Genomic DNA, 14,266 nt, shown 5'->3' on the forward strand with positions numbered 1-14,266 from the left:
CTGTCTCTCGTATTTTTATTATTTTTCTTTATTTTCTGAATCTGTAAAAAATTTACAAAAATTATATTCATATTCTACACGAAATTCCATTAATTTTAGGCTCAAGAATCACTAAAAAAGCTTTAATATTTTGTAAGTTATGGCTGTTTGAAGTTAGGATTCCTGTAAAATCTGATTTGCAGGATATCTGACTTATGGAGCCCATATCTCCCTTGTTCCTTAATATTTTTGTGCAAATCTAGTGCCTAAAATTAACTTCAGAATCTTATGAATCTTTTCGAATTGGCTTTGCATTCATATCTACTATGGTTAATGAGTTATGAATTTTACAAAAAAGTAGTACGATTCTGTCACTTAGAAAAGTTACGATTTATGTAGACCATTCGGCTAGGGTTTTGTTTGATTTATAAATTTCATGACCTTGTATGATATGTAGGCTGTCTTCTGTAATTTTTTTTATGATTTTTAGGCATGTATAACTATTTTTAAAAAATCGGATTTCTTGCTACCCTTAATCTGCCAGAATTTAGAAATTGTATATTTATGCATATTCTTGTATTTTCTTGAGTTTTAATTAATATTTGATCTATTTTTCTGTGTTCTTTTAATTCAAGAAGTGTTATGAAGTGTTTGGATCATGTTAGAAGACTTAGACTATTAGGTAGTTGTAACTAATTAGGAATCTTAACCCTTTAGGAGACTAGAGTTAGAATCCAATGTAAATTATTATTAATATTTTCTTTATTTCTTTTATTTTCTTTAGTTTCTTTATTTTTTATTACAAACAAAATTGGTAAGTAGCCCTAAGGTAAGTAACAAAGAGGGTATTTGCGTGGAGCTTATATGGAGCTAAATGAGAGTAAGCCAGGGATATCATTGCCATACTAGAAGAGAAGACCCTTTTTTAAGGGTAGCTTGCCCGAATGGCAACTGCATTTACCAACAGGTAAGTAGCTCTAAACTTCTCGAATAACCATTGGCATGAAATTGTAGTAATAATAGAACTTTTATTTGATAAATTAAAATTAACTTTATTTTTAATTTAACTGACTTTTGCATGTAATTAATTTAAATAAATACTTTGTAAATTAAAATTAATCTTGTTTGTAAATTAAACTAATATTGGCATGTAAATAAATTTAATTTAATACTTGGTAATTATAAAATAAATTTGCATGCTAGAAATCTTTATTAGGTTGTGATTGTTTGAGCCTTATGTGATATTAGAATAAATTACACATGTACATAATTAACTTAGTTTAATTATCCTTAGGGTAACTTGGTGAAAATTAATTAATTAGGTTAAATAGAAACGTAGGGTTATTTGAAATTGAATTTGTTTGTAAATTAAATTCTTAATAATAAATTAATTTTAGTCATCTGGTAAATATCATTTAAATAATTGGCAACTCCATAGATAGGAATTACTTGTGCATGAAAATTGCGTGTAAACAGCAATCCTTTTGTGAATTACTTGCATGTGTAGGATTAGAATTGCATTTTTAGGATAAAGTTTAATAAAGGAATAATAAACAAGACTTCTAGAAACATTAGTAGAGGATTGGCACTCGAATTAACGAGGTTAGACCAGGCGTAAGGGGTGCCTAACACCTTCCCCTTACGTACCCACTATCCCGAACCTAGACATTGGGCTATGGTAATGACGGTTGTGGAAACTCTGCAAGGAGTAAGTTGCCATCCATGACCCTCGGAAGAAACACTGAATATGTCCTGGTTATTACCCGGGTGGCGACTCCTCTCTATCTATGCCTTCGTGGCATAAATCCTTATTACCGTGGTAGTGTTATAGGAAGACGGTACTTACCAGTGGTTTGATTCTATTAGGATTGTATGAAGTGCATGTCTAGGAAATGCTGTCTAAGGAGGTGGTACTTAAGTGAGACCATTGTGACTCCACCATCTTTCCTGGGCATTACCTGGTGTATTTTATGTAATTTTAATAGATGATATTTCGCCTCACGCTCCCCTCCCTATAGTTTGGCGACTCCACTGGGGACTAAATGGATAGTTACTCCAACATGTTTCTATTAGTATAATATTATTCCTTTGTTAAACTTTTTGCATTGCACTACACTATCACACGGATCACCCTTACCCTTTTAGCCTCGTTAGTACTAGCCAAGGAGACCATGGTTCTACTCGAGTTATGACTAATTGGTGAATGCTAGCACCCCATGCCCATACCTTCGAGTATATAAAAGAGCCACAGCTCCAATTGTTGCGCTTAATGGACAAGCTCCCACATGGGTGACCCTTTTCCTACCCAATAGAGCCCATAAGCCATAGATTTCAACCCTAGGTACCCCGTAGATTTTTGTTGTGCTGGATTCGTATCCTTACTGTTCAAACCATAAGTTCTAGTGGTAGTTGAGATGAACCTAGGCCTATGTATAAACCCAATGTGTGAATAGGCCCAAGTCCATTTTAAAACCCATGTTAAGCAAGAGAATGCTTACTTATGGCTAAACTTTAAGGATACAAATCATTTGTTTATAGAGGAAAGGTCGTCCTGGCCCACCTCCTGTTGGTGCATCTAGTGTACCATAGCCTAGGATAGAATTTTTTTTCTTACCCTACACGTGAGAGTTGAAGGTATAAGGGGGTGAAGATTCAGTTCTGGAGACATTCTTTTCGGTTTATCATTTAGTCTTTGGTCCGATTTTAGTTCAATTTATACAGTTCGGTTTTGGTTCAATTTTGGTCGTATTAGTACGGTTCGGTTTTGGCTTTGTAAAGGCAAAGGTAAAAATGAAAGTGCATATTCATGCATTCATGCATTGCATTTGTACATAGCATAAGATGTTGAAACCTTGTATTTTTTTTCTCTTGTAGTAAACATAGCTTTAGAACACATCAGGAAGACTTTTAATCAGGTCACTTGGGTTAGGGAGGGAAAGAGATTAGTAAGAGTTACACCTGCACAAGCTAAAATGGAAGACACTAAGGTCATGTTTAGATAGATGCTTGAAGAAGCTTTGAATGCCAAGATGGCTGAGCTTGAAGGAAAAATCATGGCCAACTTTGAGAAGAAGTTAGAGATGGGTGGGCCTAGTGATGTTCAGGTGAAAAGGCCCGAAGAAGAGACTAGTAAAAAGAAGGCCTTTGATGACGTTTGGGATGAAGAAGATTATCTCCAAGACAAAGCCAAAAAGAAAGAAAAGGGGACAAGTGAGGAGATTAGAGTTGTTACTGAGATGATGGAAAAACTTTAGGCCAGTGTGAAAAAGCAAGCTGAATTTACTGGAATGGGGCTATTAGATGCAGATGACTTTGACATCCAGTTGGATGGAAATCTACCTGAAAAATTCAAGATGCCTGATTTGGCTAAATTTGATGGTACTGATGACCTAAAAACCCACCTCAGGTCTTATCTTATAGTCATGAAAACAACTGGTTTGACTAAGAACCAAGTCACTCAGTTCTTTTCTATGTCACTAGAAGGGGTTGCATCTTCATGGTATCATGGGCTAGAAGCCACTATGAGAAAAGATTGGGAGGAGCTAGTTAGGAGAATTGTGTAACAATACTCCTATAATACAGCTTTAGATGTTACCTTGAGAGATTTAGAGACCACTAGGCAAAAACCAAATGAAACCTTTTCAGAGTATCTATTGAGATGGAGGAAAAAGGCCATGAAGATGACCAATAGGCCTGCTGAAAAGGATCAAGTGCGATTGGTAGTGAAAAGTCTGCAGCCTAGTTATTATGAGAAACTTTGTTATTATCCCTTGGCTACCTTTGAACAGCTATATGATGTTGGGGTATTACTGGAGGATGTATTGAACAATGAAAGGAAGAGTTATCAGCCCAAGAGGGGAGGACACCAGTCAGCTGGCAACATTACTAGGGAAAATAAAGTCATTGAGGTTCAAACTGTGTCCCACACCCCTAGAAAGTTCTCTCAATTCAACCAACCTCTATGTAAAGTCTTCGAGCGACTTAAAGCTCGAGGTCTCCTCCAACCCTTGGCACCTAGACCACCACCAAACCCACTGCCACCCAATTACAACGCTAACCTATATTGCCAATTCCATCAAACTCATGGCCATGACACTGATAGATGTTTTTGGCTAAAAAACGAAGTTCAAGACCTGATCGATGCTAAGAAAATAGCTGACCCAGAAAATCGACCCAAAACACGCACTAACCCAATGCCCAACCATAATGTTCCACCTCCACCAGGACTTTACATGATTTCCACCACCTCAATTGACCCTGACCAAATTCTCAACCTTATCCAACCTATCCAAAAGCTTGATGAACCTCGATCTGTAATGACAATTGATATTTGGGATAGTTCCTGTGATGAGGAAGGTTTGTTAGATGTTTGGGTTGACTCTGACGGAGAGGAAAAGAGTAGGGTGAGCCACATGACCAAGAGTGGTAGATATTATCCTGATCCACCCATGAAGAAGGACAACGTGAGAGGGAAAGCCAAGGTGTTGGCTGAAGAGGACACAGATGAAGAGGATGATCAGTTCCTTAGGCAATTGAAGAGGACTCAGGCTAGCGTATCGGTCTGGGAATTGCTATTGGCATCAGAAAAACACAGAACCGCACTAACCAAGGCCCTGAGTGTACTCAAGGTCTCTATGGAGATAACTACAGAAGAGATTGCCAAAGTTGTGCTTATAAAAGATGGGAGTCATATTACTTTCTCTGATCATGATCTCCCAGCTGAGGGGAGAAACCATAGTAGGGCTCTGTTCATGACTGCTGAGGTTGGAGGGTGGAAAGTGCCTTGTGTGATGATAGATGATGGGTCAGCCATCAACGTATGCCCTCTGAAGATTTTTCTAAAATTAGGAATTTTTATGTCTAAACTAATTGGTTCTGATTTGGTTATCAAGGCCTATGATGATTCAAAGAGAAACGTAATAGGGGTATTCAAGACTATGGTTAAGGTGGGGCCTATAGAGACTGAAGTTGAGTTTACTGTGCTAGACATCCCCATGACATTCTCCTTACTGTTGGGTAGAATCTGGTTTCATCCCTTAGGTGGAGTCCCCTCTACACTCCACCAAAAGATCAAGATCCTGCACCAAGATGGTATAATCACTGTCAATGCTGAAAGAGATGGGGAAGTAGCTATGCTGCAAGTGGATGGTTCGGTACCACTATTGTCTGGTTTCCAAGTTGCTGGGATCTATGGAGACTGGATGGACCCTAGGGTGGCAACTATGATGAAAGAGATGAAGTTTTTTCCCGGCATGGGTCTGGGAAAACGAACTCCTGGCTTAGTGACTTTTCCAGAAATAAAGGGGCAGATCACTAGATATGGGTTGGGCTATCAGCCAACTGAAGATGAAGAGGGACTCAAGCCCACCAAGTTTATCAGGGAGGGCGCAATTGCATGGACTGATGACTAGGAGCTGCCGCATGTTGAGGAATTAGAATAAGAGGTCAGTGCCATCAAGTTAAGGTCTGCATGGAAGCCAAGCACTTGGACCTACACCCCTAAGTTTGAGTCTGTCTTTTATAATGCTCATGAGTGATAATCGACATCGTTATTTCTGATGTACTTGATGACGATTTTGAGGCAAAAATAAATAATATGACTACTCCTTTTACTTATTTGTTTGATGTTCATCCTAATGGCTACACGCATGGCATTCATAATCATTTAGAATCTATTTCTGTTAATGCATTAAAATCAATCTCTATTAATTTGGGTACACCAGATGATCCTAAAGACATTAAATTAGCTGAAGATTTAACCCAAAAAGAAAGAGATAAATTTATAGCTTTATTAATAAAGTACTAAGAAGCATTTGCCTGGTCTTATAAAGATATGCCAGGAATTGATCGAGACATAGTACAACACAAGATCCCCATAGACCCTAACATGAGGCCAGTAAAACAAAAGAAGCGTCAGCTTAGGCCAGAATGGGAAGAAAAGATAGCTCAAGAGGTGAAAAAGCTCATTGAGGCTGATTTCATTGAAGTAATTGAGTATCCCGAGTGGTTAGCCAACATTGTGCCAGTGCCCAAGAAGGATGGGTGAGTTCGGATGTGTGTAGATTATAGGGACCTGAATAAAGCTACTCCTAAGGATGATTTCCCATTGCCTCACATCGATGTTCTTGTTGACAGTGCTGCTTGCATGCCATGTACTCTTTCATGGATGATTTTTCAGGATATAATCAGATCCTCATGGATTTGATAGATAAAGCAAAGACAACTTTTATCACTGAATGGGGGACTTATTATTATAAGGTCATGCCTTTTGGGCTAAAAAATGCTAGTGCGACTTATCAGAGAATGGCTATTATGTTGTTTCATGACATGATGCACAAAGAAGTTGAAGTATATGTGGATGACATAGTAGTAAAATCCCCAACTAGGGAGAGACATTTTGAGGCATTAGAGAAGTTCTTTCAGAGGGTCATCAAGTATAAATTGAGACTGAACCCTAGCAAGTGTGTGTTTGGGGTCACTTCAGGCAAACTGTTAGGGCATATGATCAGTAGGAAAGGGATTGAGGTTGACCCAGATAAGGTGAAGGCAATCCAGGAGATGCCAACCCTGAGAACAGAAAAAGAGATTAGAGGTTTCTTAGGAAAATTATAGTACATTAGTAGGTTCATAGCTAGGCTCACAACTACCTGTGAACCAATTTTTAAGCTACTAAGAAAGAATCAGCCAGTGGTGTGGAATGAGCAATGTCAAGAGGCATTTGAAAAGATAAAGCAGTACCTGAGCAATCCACCAATTTTGTCACCACCCATCCCTAGCATCCCTCTAATCATCTACCAATCAGTGGAAAACATGGCCCTGGGGGCAATGTTGGCACAAGAAGTAGAGAATCTGGAGAGACCCATCTATTACATCAGTAAGAAACTCCTTGCTTATGAGGAGAATTATTCACTAATAGAAAGAACCTGTCTGGCTGTAGTATGGGCAACTAAGAAGTTAAGGCACTACTTTCAGACCCATCGAGTTATTGTAGTATCCCGCATGGATCCTGTAAAATACCTATTTGAAGTACCGACGCTAGTTGGAAAATTGGCCAAATGGTTGGTCCTACTGTCTGAATTTGATATTGTGTATGAGACTCAAAATACCATCAAAGGGCATGTAGAATTTCTTTCTAAAAATCTAGTTAATGAAGGGGAAGAAGTCGAAACAGCCTTCTCGGATGAGAGTCTCAAGCTAGTAAAGGTCCAGCCATGGAAAATGTACTTTGATGGGGCCATGAATAAGAGCGGAGCCGGTATAGGGGTAGTTTTGGAAGCACCGAATGGAGAACAATTGTTAATGTCAAAAAGGCTATGTTTCCCAACCACTAATAATATTGCAGAATATGAGGCTTGCATTTGTGGCCTAGAGGCATTAATAGCTGTTGGGGCTAAAAAAGTGGAGGCGTTCGGAGATTCAATGCTAGTGGTTTCCCATGTTAAAGGTGAATGGGAATTGAAAGAAGAAAAGTTGAGGCCATACTTAGAGTATGCTAAGAAACTATTATTTAGCTTTGAGGAAGTGATAATGAAGCATATGCCTAGAGCTCAGAACCAGATGGCTGATGCTCTAGCCACGCTGGCATCCTTATGGGATAAGGGTGATCAGAAGCTGACCCAGCCAGTTATCCTGATGAGGAGTAGAATCCCATGCTATGAAGGGTTAATAATTGCACATTTAGATCTAGAAGATGAGATGAAATGGTATGAAGACATAAGAAGATATTTAGAGGTAAGAGAATACCCATAGTCAGCCAATAGTAGGGATAGAGCTACAATTCGTAGATTAGCCACTTAGTTCACTTTGGCTAGGGGGAAACTCTACAAAAGGTTCTTCAAAGGACTATTGCTCTTGTGTGTGACGAAAAAGCCGTCTGAGCAGATAATGGAGGAAGTACATGCAGGAGTGTGTGGTCCTCACATGAACGGAAGGGTATTAGCAGGCAAAATTTTATGATTGGGCTATTACTGGTCTACCGTGGATACTGACTACGCTAAATTTGTGAAAAGATGCCATGAGTGCCAAATCCATGGGAATTTGAATCACCTACCATCCAGTGAACTCTACAGTATGACTTCACCGTGGCCATTCTCAATATGGGGCATAGACATTATTGGGAAGATTTCTCCCGCGTCTTCTATTGGCCATAGATTTATCATTATGGCAATTGACTATTTCACCAAGTGGGTTGAAACTGAATCTTATAAAGTAATAGGGGCCAAGCAGATAAGTAAGTTTGTGTGAAAGAACTTGATTTGCAGGTTTGGGGTACCCCATGAGATAGTATCAGATAATGGCAACCAGTTCAAAGGTGATTTCTTAGAATTAATTATCGAATTCAAGATTAAGCATCACAAGTCCTCACCATACAGGCCACAGACTAATGGAGTAGTAGAAGCAGCAAATAAGAATGTGAAAACCATTCTGAGAAAAATGGTTGAAACCTATAAGGATTGGCCTGAGAAACTCCCTTATGCTCTTTGGGGTTATCGCACTACTACAAAAACATCCACAAGGGCAACTCCATTCTCTTTAGTGTATGGGACTGAAGCAGTGCTACTCATTGAGCTAGAGGTCAAATCCTTGAGAGTGATACTAGAAGCTAAGATTTCGGAAAATGAGTGGGCTCAGAAAAGATATGAAGAACTAGCTTTGATTGATGAGAAGAGGATGCGAGCCTTGTATCATATGCAGGCTTATCAAAGGAAGATAGCAAGGGCCTTTAATAAGAAGGTGAAGCCAAAAAAGATCAAAGAGGGAGACATGGTTTTGAAATAAGCTCGACCCATCCCTTTTGATCCAAAAGGAAAGTTTAAGCCAAACTGGGATGGTCCATACATAGTAAAAAAGATCTTGTCAGAGGTGTTGTAAGAATATCAGACCTGGATGGGAATGAATTTCAAGAACCAGTCAACTTAGACAAGCTCAAACGGTACTTTGTGTGAGATAGGCCCGCTAGGCTATAAACTTACAAAAGACGGTCTAGGCAAAAGTAAGGGTAAAAAAAAATGCTAGATTGAAAACTTGTGAAAGGTGGTCTAGACAAAAGGAGAGATGAGAGAAGATCTTGATGGAAAACCTGGAAAGGTCATTCAACAGGTTATAGAGCTTATTTCTAACTTTGGAAGGTTAAAAATTTGGCAAAACCAAATGTAAGAGGGAGTAATGGTGTACCTGAATAAATAAAGAATTTTTTATTGCATTAACTAGGAATGGATTTTATTTAATTATGATCGCGAATGTTTGTGTCTTGAGGGATACATCAAATGATTAAGTAATTGAACTGCATTGTTTTGATTTAATCTATGCCTTCTGAGTATGACAAGATAGGTGCTTGATATGAATGCCCTGATAATTATCTAAAAAAAAAAAAAGGAGCTTGCTAGGTGGAAAACCCGAAAGGGCCGCTTAGGCAAAGTTAGAGTAAGCCCGCTAAGATGAAAATCCAAAAGGACATTTCAGGCAAAAGTTAGGGCACAGAGAATGGAGTTCATCAAAGAGAAATGATTCAAGGCAGAAACCATGGGGGGAGAGAAGAAAAAGAAAAATCAGAGGGAAATTGTATTGTGACCTTAAGGAAGTCTTTTTTGGTGAACAATTCTTCTAAAAAACTTTGAGGCTATAAGAAAGTTTTTGCAAAAAAAGGTCCCCCAGAGGACTAAGTTTTTTTAGAATCTCTAGTAAAATCAGCATGCCCATGATAGGGAGTAGCATACAGGAAGCATAAAAATCAGAGAGAATTTTGAGACCCAGTCATCCTAATTTTTTTTTTCAAATCATGAATTAGATATTTTTTAGTAAGTCCTTAGACGTTGTTTAGGGCACATGACATAGTTGTGTAAGGCATAGAAGAACATGCATCAACATGTCACCTGTGGGTGTGTAAGGCATAGAATAACATGCATCACCACAGTTTCAATTGTTGAACTATGAGGGGGTCTGATTCTTCCTTAGGATAGCGAGGGAGATACGTAGGCAGTTTAGGACCGCGGTCCTAAATACGAACCCACAATATTTCATGAAAGATATTTTTTGGTAAGTCCTTAGATGTTGTTTAGGACATATGGCATAGTTGTGTAAGGCGTAGAAGAACACGCATCAACATGTCACTTGTAGGTGTGTAAGGTGTAGAAGAACATGCATCACCACAGTTTCAAGTGTCGAAGTACGAGTGGGTCTGATTCTTCCTCAGGATAGCGAAGGGGATACGTAGGTAGTTTAGGACTGCGGGGTCCTAAATACGAATCCACAACATTTCAAATCACACAGTTGCCATTGTCATGAGACCATAGCTAGTCTCATGACAGAGAGTGTATCGACAGAGCAAGATGCACTCAATTTTCACATGACACAGTTATCACTGTTATGAGATCGTAGCTAGTCTCATGACGCAGAGTGTATCGACAGAGCAAGATACACTCATTTTTCACATGACACAGTTATTACTGTTATGAGACCGTAGCTAGTCTCATAACATAGAGTATGTCGATTGAGCAAGATATACTTGATCGTCATAGCCAATGTTTCATAGTTCTTAAAAATTTGAGTTTCACTTTCACGAAACTTGAGCAATGCTTTCGCATTGATTTCAACTTTCGCCAAAGTGGGGGGCAAACTGTAGACCCTTATTTTGTGATGAGTATGTGCATTGAGGCCGTGGGAAACCCGATGATGAAAAATTATATGACTGTAAGATGTAATTGGAGGCATGGAGCTGAATTATTAATTCCGTGGCATGATCTTGAAAAAAATAAAAATAATAATAAAGTTTTGGGGAAATTAATTTAATTAAATTTAAATAAAATTTTATTTTGTTTAAATTTAATATGGGTAGTTCTTAAATGGATCTAATTAAGTTTAATTGGGCTCCATGGGCCTAAGAAAGCCTAGTTAGGAATTTTAAATGGGACCCATTTAATTATTTTCTAAAAATTAAAATAACAAAATATCTCTAACCTCCTTGGCCCCACTCTCTTCCTCACTCCCTATTGGTCTCACCCCTTTTCCCTCTCTTTCTATTGGTTGGAACACCTCACCCATATTCCAGTCTCATCAAAATTCATCAATCCTAGTCATTTAAGTTATCTAAAATTTATCACACTAGGACTCCAAACCCTACCACACCTCTTCCTCACTCCGTATTGGTGCCTTCCATTTTTCTTGTCTTCCTATTGGTTGAAACACCTCACCCATATCCCAGTCTTATTCGAATTCTGTATTCGTAGTTGTTTAGGTCATCTAAACTTTATCACCCTAAGACTCCAAACCCTATCACACCTCTCTCCCAAAACCCTATAAATACCCTACTAGAGAAGTGAAGGAGGGGGGATGGGAGGAAAGAGGAAGAGAAAATTAAGAGCTATAGGAAATTTAGACATATTCCAGACTCTTTGAGTTCTTCCTTATTTTTTCTTTTCTTCAAGAAGATTTTCATACAAGATTTTTGGAAGGTTAGTTTTTATTGTTTTCCTTTCAAGATCTATGCCACACAATATTTTAATTCTATGCTCCTTGTCTTCAATTTATTTTATATGTTCATATAGATCATGTATTCATGTTTAATTTGAGGGGATACACAACTCTGCACATGTTTAGTTTCTGTCTCTCATATTTTTATTATTTTTCTTTATTTTTTGAATTTGCAAACAATTTGTAAAAATTATATTCATATTTTACACGAAATTTCATTAATTTTAGGCTCAAGAATCACTAAAAAAGCTTTAATATTTTGTAAGTTATGGCTGTTTGAATTTAGGATTCCTGTAAAATCTGATTTGTAGGATATCCGAATTGTGGAGCCCATATCTCCCTTGTTCCTTAATATTTTTGTGCAAATCTAGTGTCTAAAATTAACTTCAGAATCTTATGAATCTTTTCCAATTGGCTTTGCATTCATATCTATTGTGGTTAATGAGATATGAATTTTACAAAAAAGTAATACAATTCTGTCATTTAGAAAAGTTACGATTTATGTAGACCATTCGGCTAGGGTTTTGTTTGATTTATAAATTTTATGATCTTGTATGATATGTAGGCTGTCTTCTGTAATTTTTTTTATGATTTTTAGGCATGTATAACTATTTAAAAAAAAAAAGGATTTCTTGCTACCGTTAATCTGCCAGAATTTAGAAATTGTATATTTATGCATATTCTTGTATTTTCTTGTGTTTTAATTAATATTTGATCTATTTTTCTGTGTTCTTTTAATTCAATAAGTGTTATGAAGTGTTTGGATCATGTTAGAAGACTTAGACTATCAGGTAGTTGTAACTAATTAGGAATCTTAACCCTTTAGGAGACTAGAGTTAGAATCCAATGTAAATTATTATTAATATTTTCTTTATTTCTTTTATTTTCTTTAGTTTCTTTATTTTTTATTACAAACAAAATTGGTAAGTAGCCTAAGGTAAGTGCCAAAAAGGGCATTTGCGTGGAGCTTATATGGAGCTAAATGGGAGTAAGCCAGGGATATCATTGCCATACTAGAAGAGAAGACCCTTTTTTAAGGGTAGCTTGCCCGAATGGCAACTGCATTTACCAGCAGGTAAGTAGCTCTAAACTTCTCGAATAACCATTGGCATGAAATTGTAGTAATAATAGAACTTTTATTTGGTAAATTAAAATTAACTTTATTTTTAATTTAACTGACTTTTGCATGTAATTAATTTAAATAAATACTTTGTAAATTAAACTAATATTGGCATGTAAATAAATTTAATTTAATACTTGGTAATTGTAAAATAAATTTGCATGCTCGAAATCTTTATTAGGTTGTGATTGTTTGGGCCTTATTTGATATTAGAATAAATTACACATGTACATAATTAACTTAGTTTAATTATCCTTAGGGAAACTTAGTGAAAATTAATTAATTAGGTTAAATAGAAACGTAGGGTTATTTGAAATTGAATTTGTTTGTAAATTAAATTCTCAATAATAAATTAATTTTAGTCATTTGGTAAATATCATTTAAATAATTAGCAACCCCATAGATAGGAATTACTTGTGCATGAAAATTATGTGTAAACAACAATCCTTTTGTGAATTACTTACTTGTGTAGGATTAGAATTGCATTTTTAGGATAAAGTTTAATAAAGGAATAATAAACAAGACTTCTAGAAACATTAGTAGAGGACTGGCACTCGAATTAACGAGATTAGACTAGGCGTAAGGGGTGCCTAACACCTTCCCCTTACGTACCCACTATCCCCAACCTAGACATTGGGCTATGGTAATGATGGTTGTAGAAACTCTGCAAGGAGTAAGTTGCCATCCATGACCCTCGGAAGAAACACTGAATATGTCCCGGTTATTACACGGGTGGCGACTCCTGTCTATCTATGCCTTCGTGGCATAAATCCTTAGTACCGTGGTAGTGTTATGGGAAGACGGTACTTACCAGTGGTTTGATTCTATTAGGATTATATGAAGTGCATGTCTAGGAAATGTTGTCTAAGGAGGTGGTACTTAAGTGAGACCATTGTGACTCCACCATCTTTCCTGGGCATTACCTGGTGCATTTTATATAATTTTAATGGATGATATTTCGTCTCACGCTCCCCTCCCTACAACCTCCTTGATCTTCTTGCAATCCAATTACATAGTAATCCTTGGCATACCAAGGCGAATTTACAAGAACTAAATAAATGAAATTACAACCTTTATAATATATGCCCAAAATAAATTAATTAATTTACAACCCAAAGAAACATAAAAGAAATAAATCCAATCAAATTGGCCTTTTATAGTCCATGATCATCCATCATGCATATCACTATTTAACAATTAAATAAAACATACATACTTAAATTAAATTGAATATCTCATATTCAACTTAAAAATCTAGATTTGAATATAATTCAAACAAATTTAAAAATTTAGATTTGAATCACATTCAAACAAATTTAAAAATTTAGATTTGAATCACATTCAAACAAATTTAAAAATTCAGATTTGAATTACCTTCAAAAAAATTTAAAAATTCATATTGTTTAATTAGACATAAAATGGGCCTTTAATCATACAACATTTGCACATACAACACCCATCAATTACCATGCGCACCATGGTGCAACCAAGCATGCCGCCACTTTTTCTTTTGCAACTAACAGTAAAACAATCATCTCATGATCAAATCACACAATTAAATCATATAATCAACAATCTAAATGGCAAATATAGTGGCTCTGATACCAATTGAAGGAGCGGAAGCATGAAAAACATAAGTTTAGATCATTGAATTCAAAAATTTTTCATCTAGGGTCTCATGCATCATGCAAGATTCAT

General features: G+C 36.8%; 1 protein-coding gene across 1 annotated transcript; it reads left to right on the plus strand.

The window, feature by feature from the left end:
• The first annotated feature begins 5,812 nt into the window (after positions 1-5,812).
• Positions 5,813-7,935, plus strand: LOC131181358 (uncharacterized). The gene is made up of 3 exons (XM_058149407.1): positions 5,813-6,021; positions 6,603-7,710; positions 7,861-7,935. Exons 1-3 carry the CDS (start codon positions 5,813-5,815, stop codon positions 7,933-7,935), a joined length of 1,392 nt encoding a protein of 463 aa, XP_058005390.1.
• The last annotated feature ends 6,331 nt before the right edge of the window (positions 7,936-14,266 follow it).

Source organism: Hevea brasiliensis, chromosome 7 (assembly GCF_030052815.1).
Source record: "Hevea brasiliensis isolate MT/VB/25A 57/8 chromosome 7, ASM3005281v1, whole genome shotgun sequence".
NCBI lineage: Eukaryota > Viridiplantae > Streptophyta > Magnoliopsida > Malpighiales > Euphorbiaceae > Hevea > Hevea brasiliensis.

What these genes read in the sequence shown, in the direction of transcription:
- LOC131181358 (XM_058149407.1), top strand. Translation starts at nt 5,813, where the DNA reads ATGCCAGGAATTGATCGAGACATAGTACAACACAAGATCCCCATAGAC. An exon ending in CCAGTGCCCAAGAAGGATGG is followed by an intron (nt 6,022 to 6,602) that starts GTGAGTTCGGAT and finishes GTACATTAGTAG; the next exon opens with GTTCATAGCTAGGCTCACAA. An exon ending in ACATAAGAAGATATTTAGAG is followed by an intron (nt 7,711 to 7,860) that starts GTAAGAGAATAC and finishes CCGTCTGAGCAG; the next exon opens with ATAATGGAGGAAGTACATGC.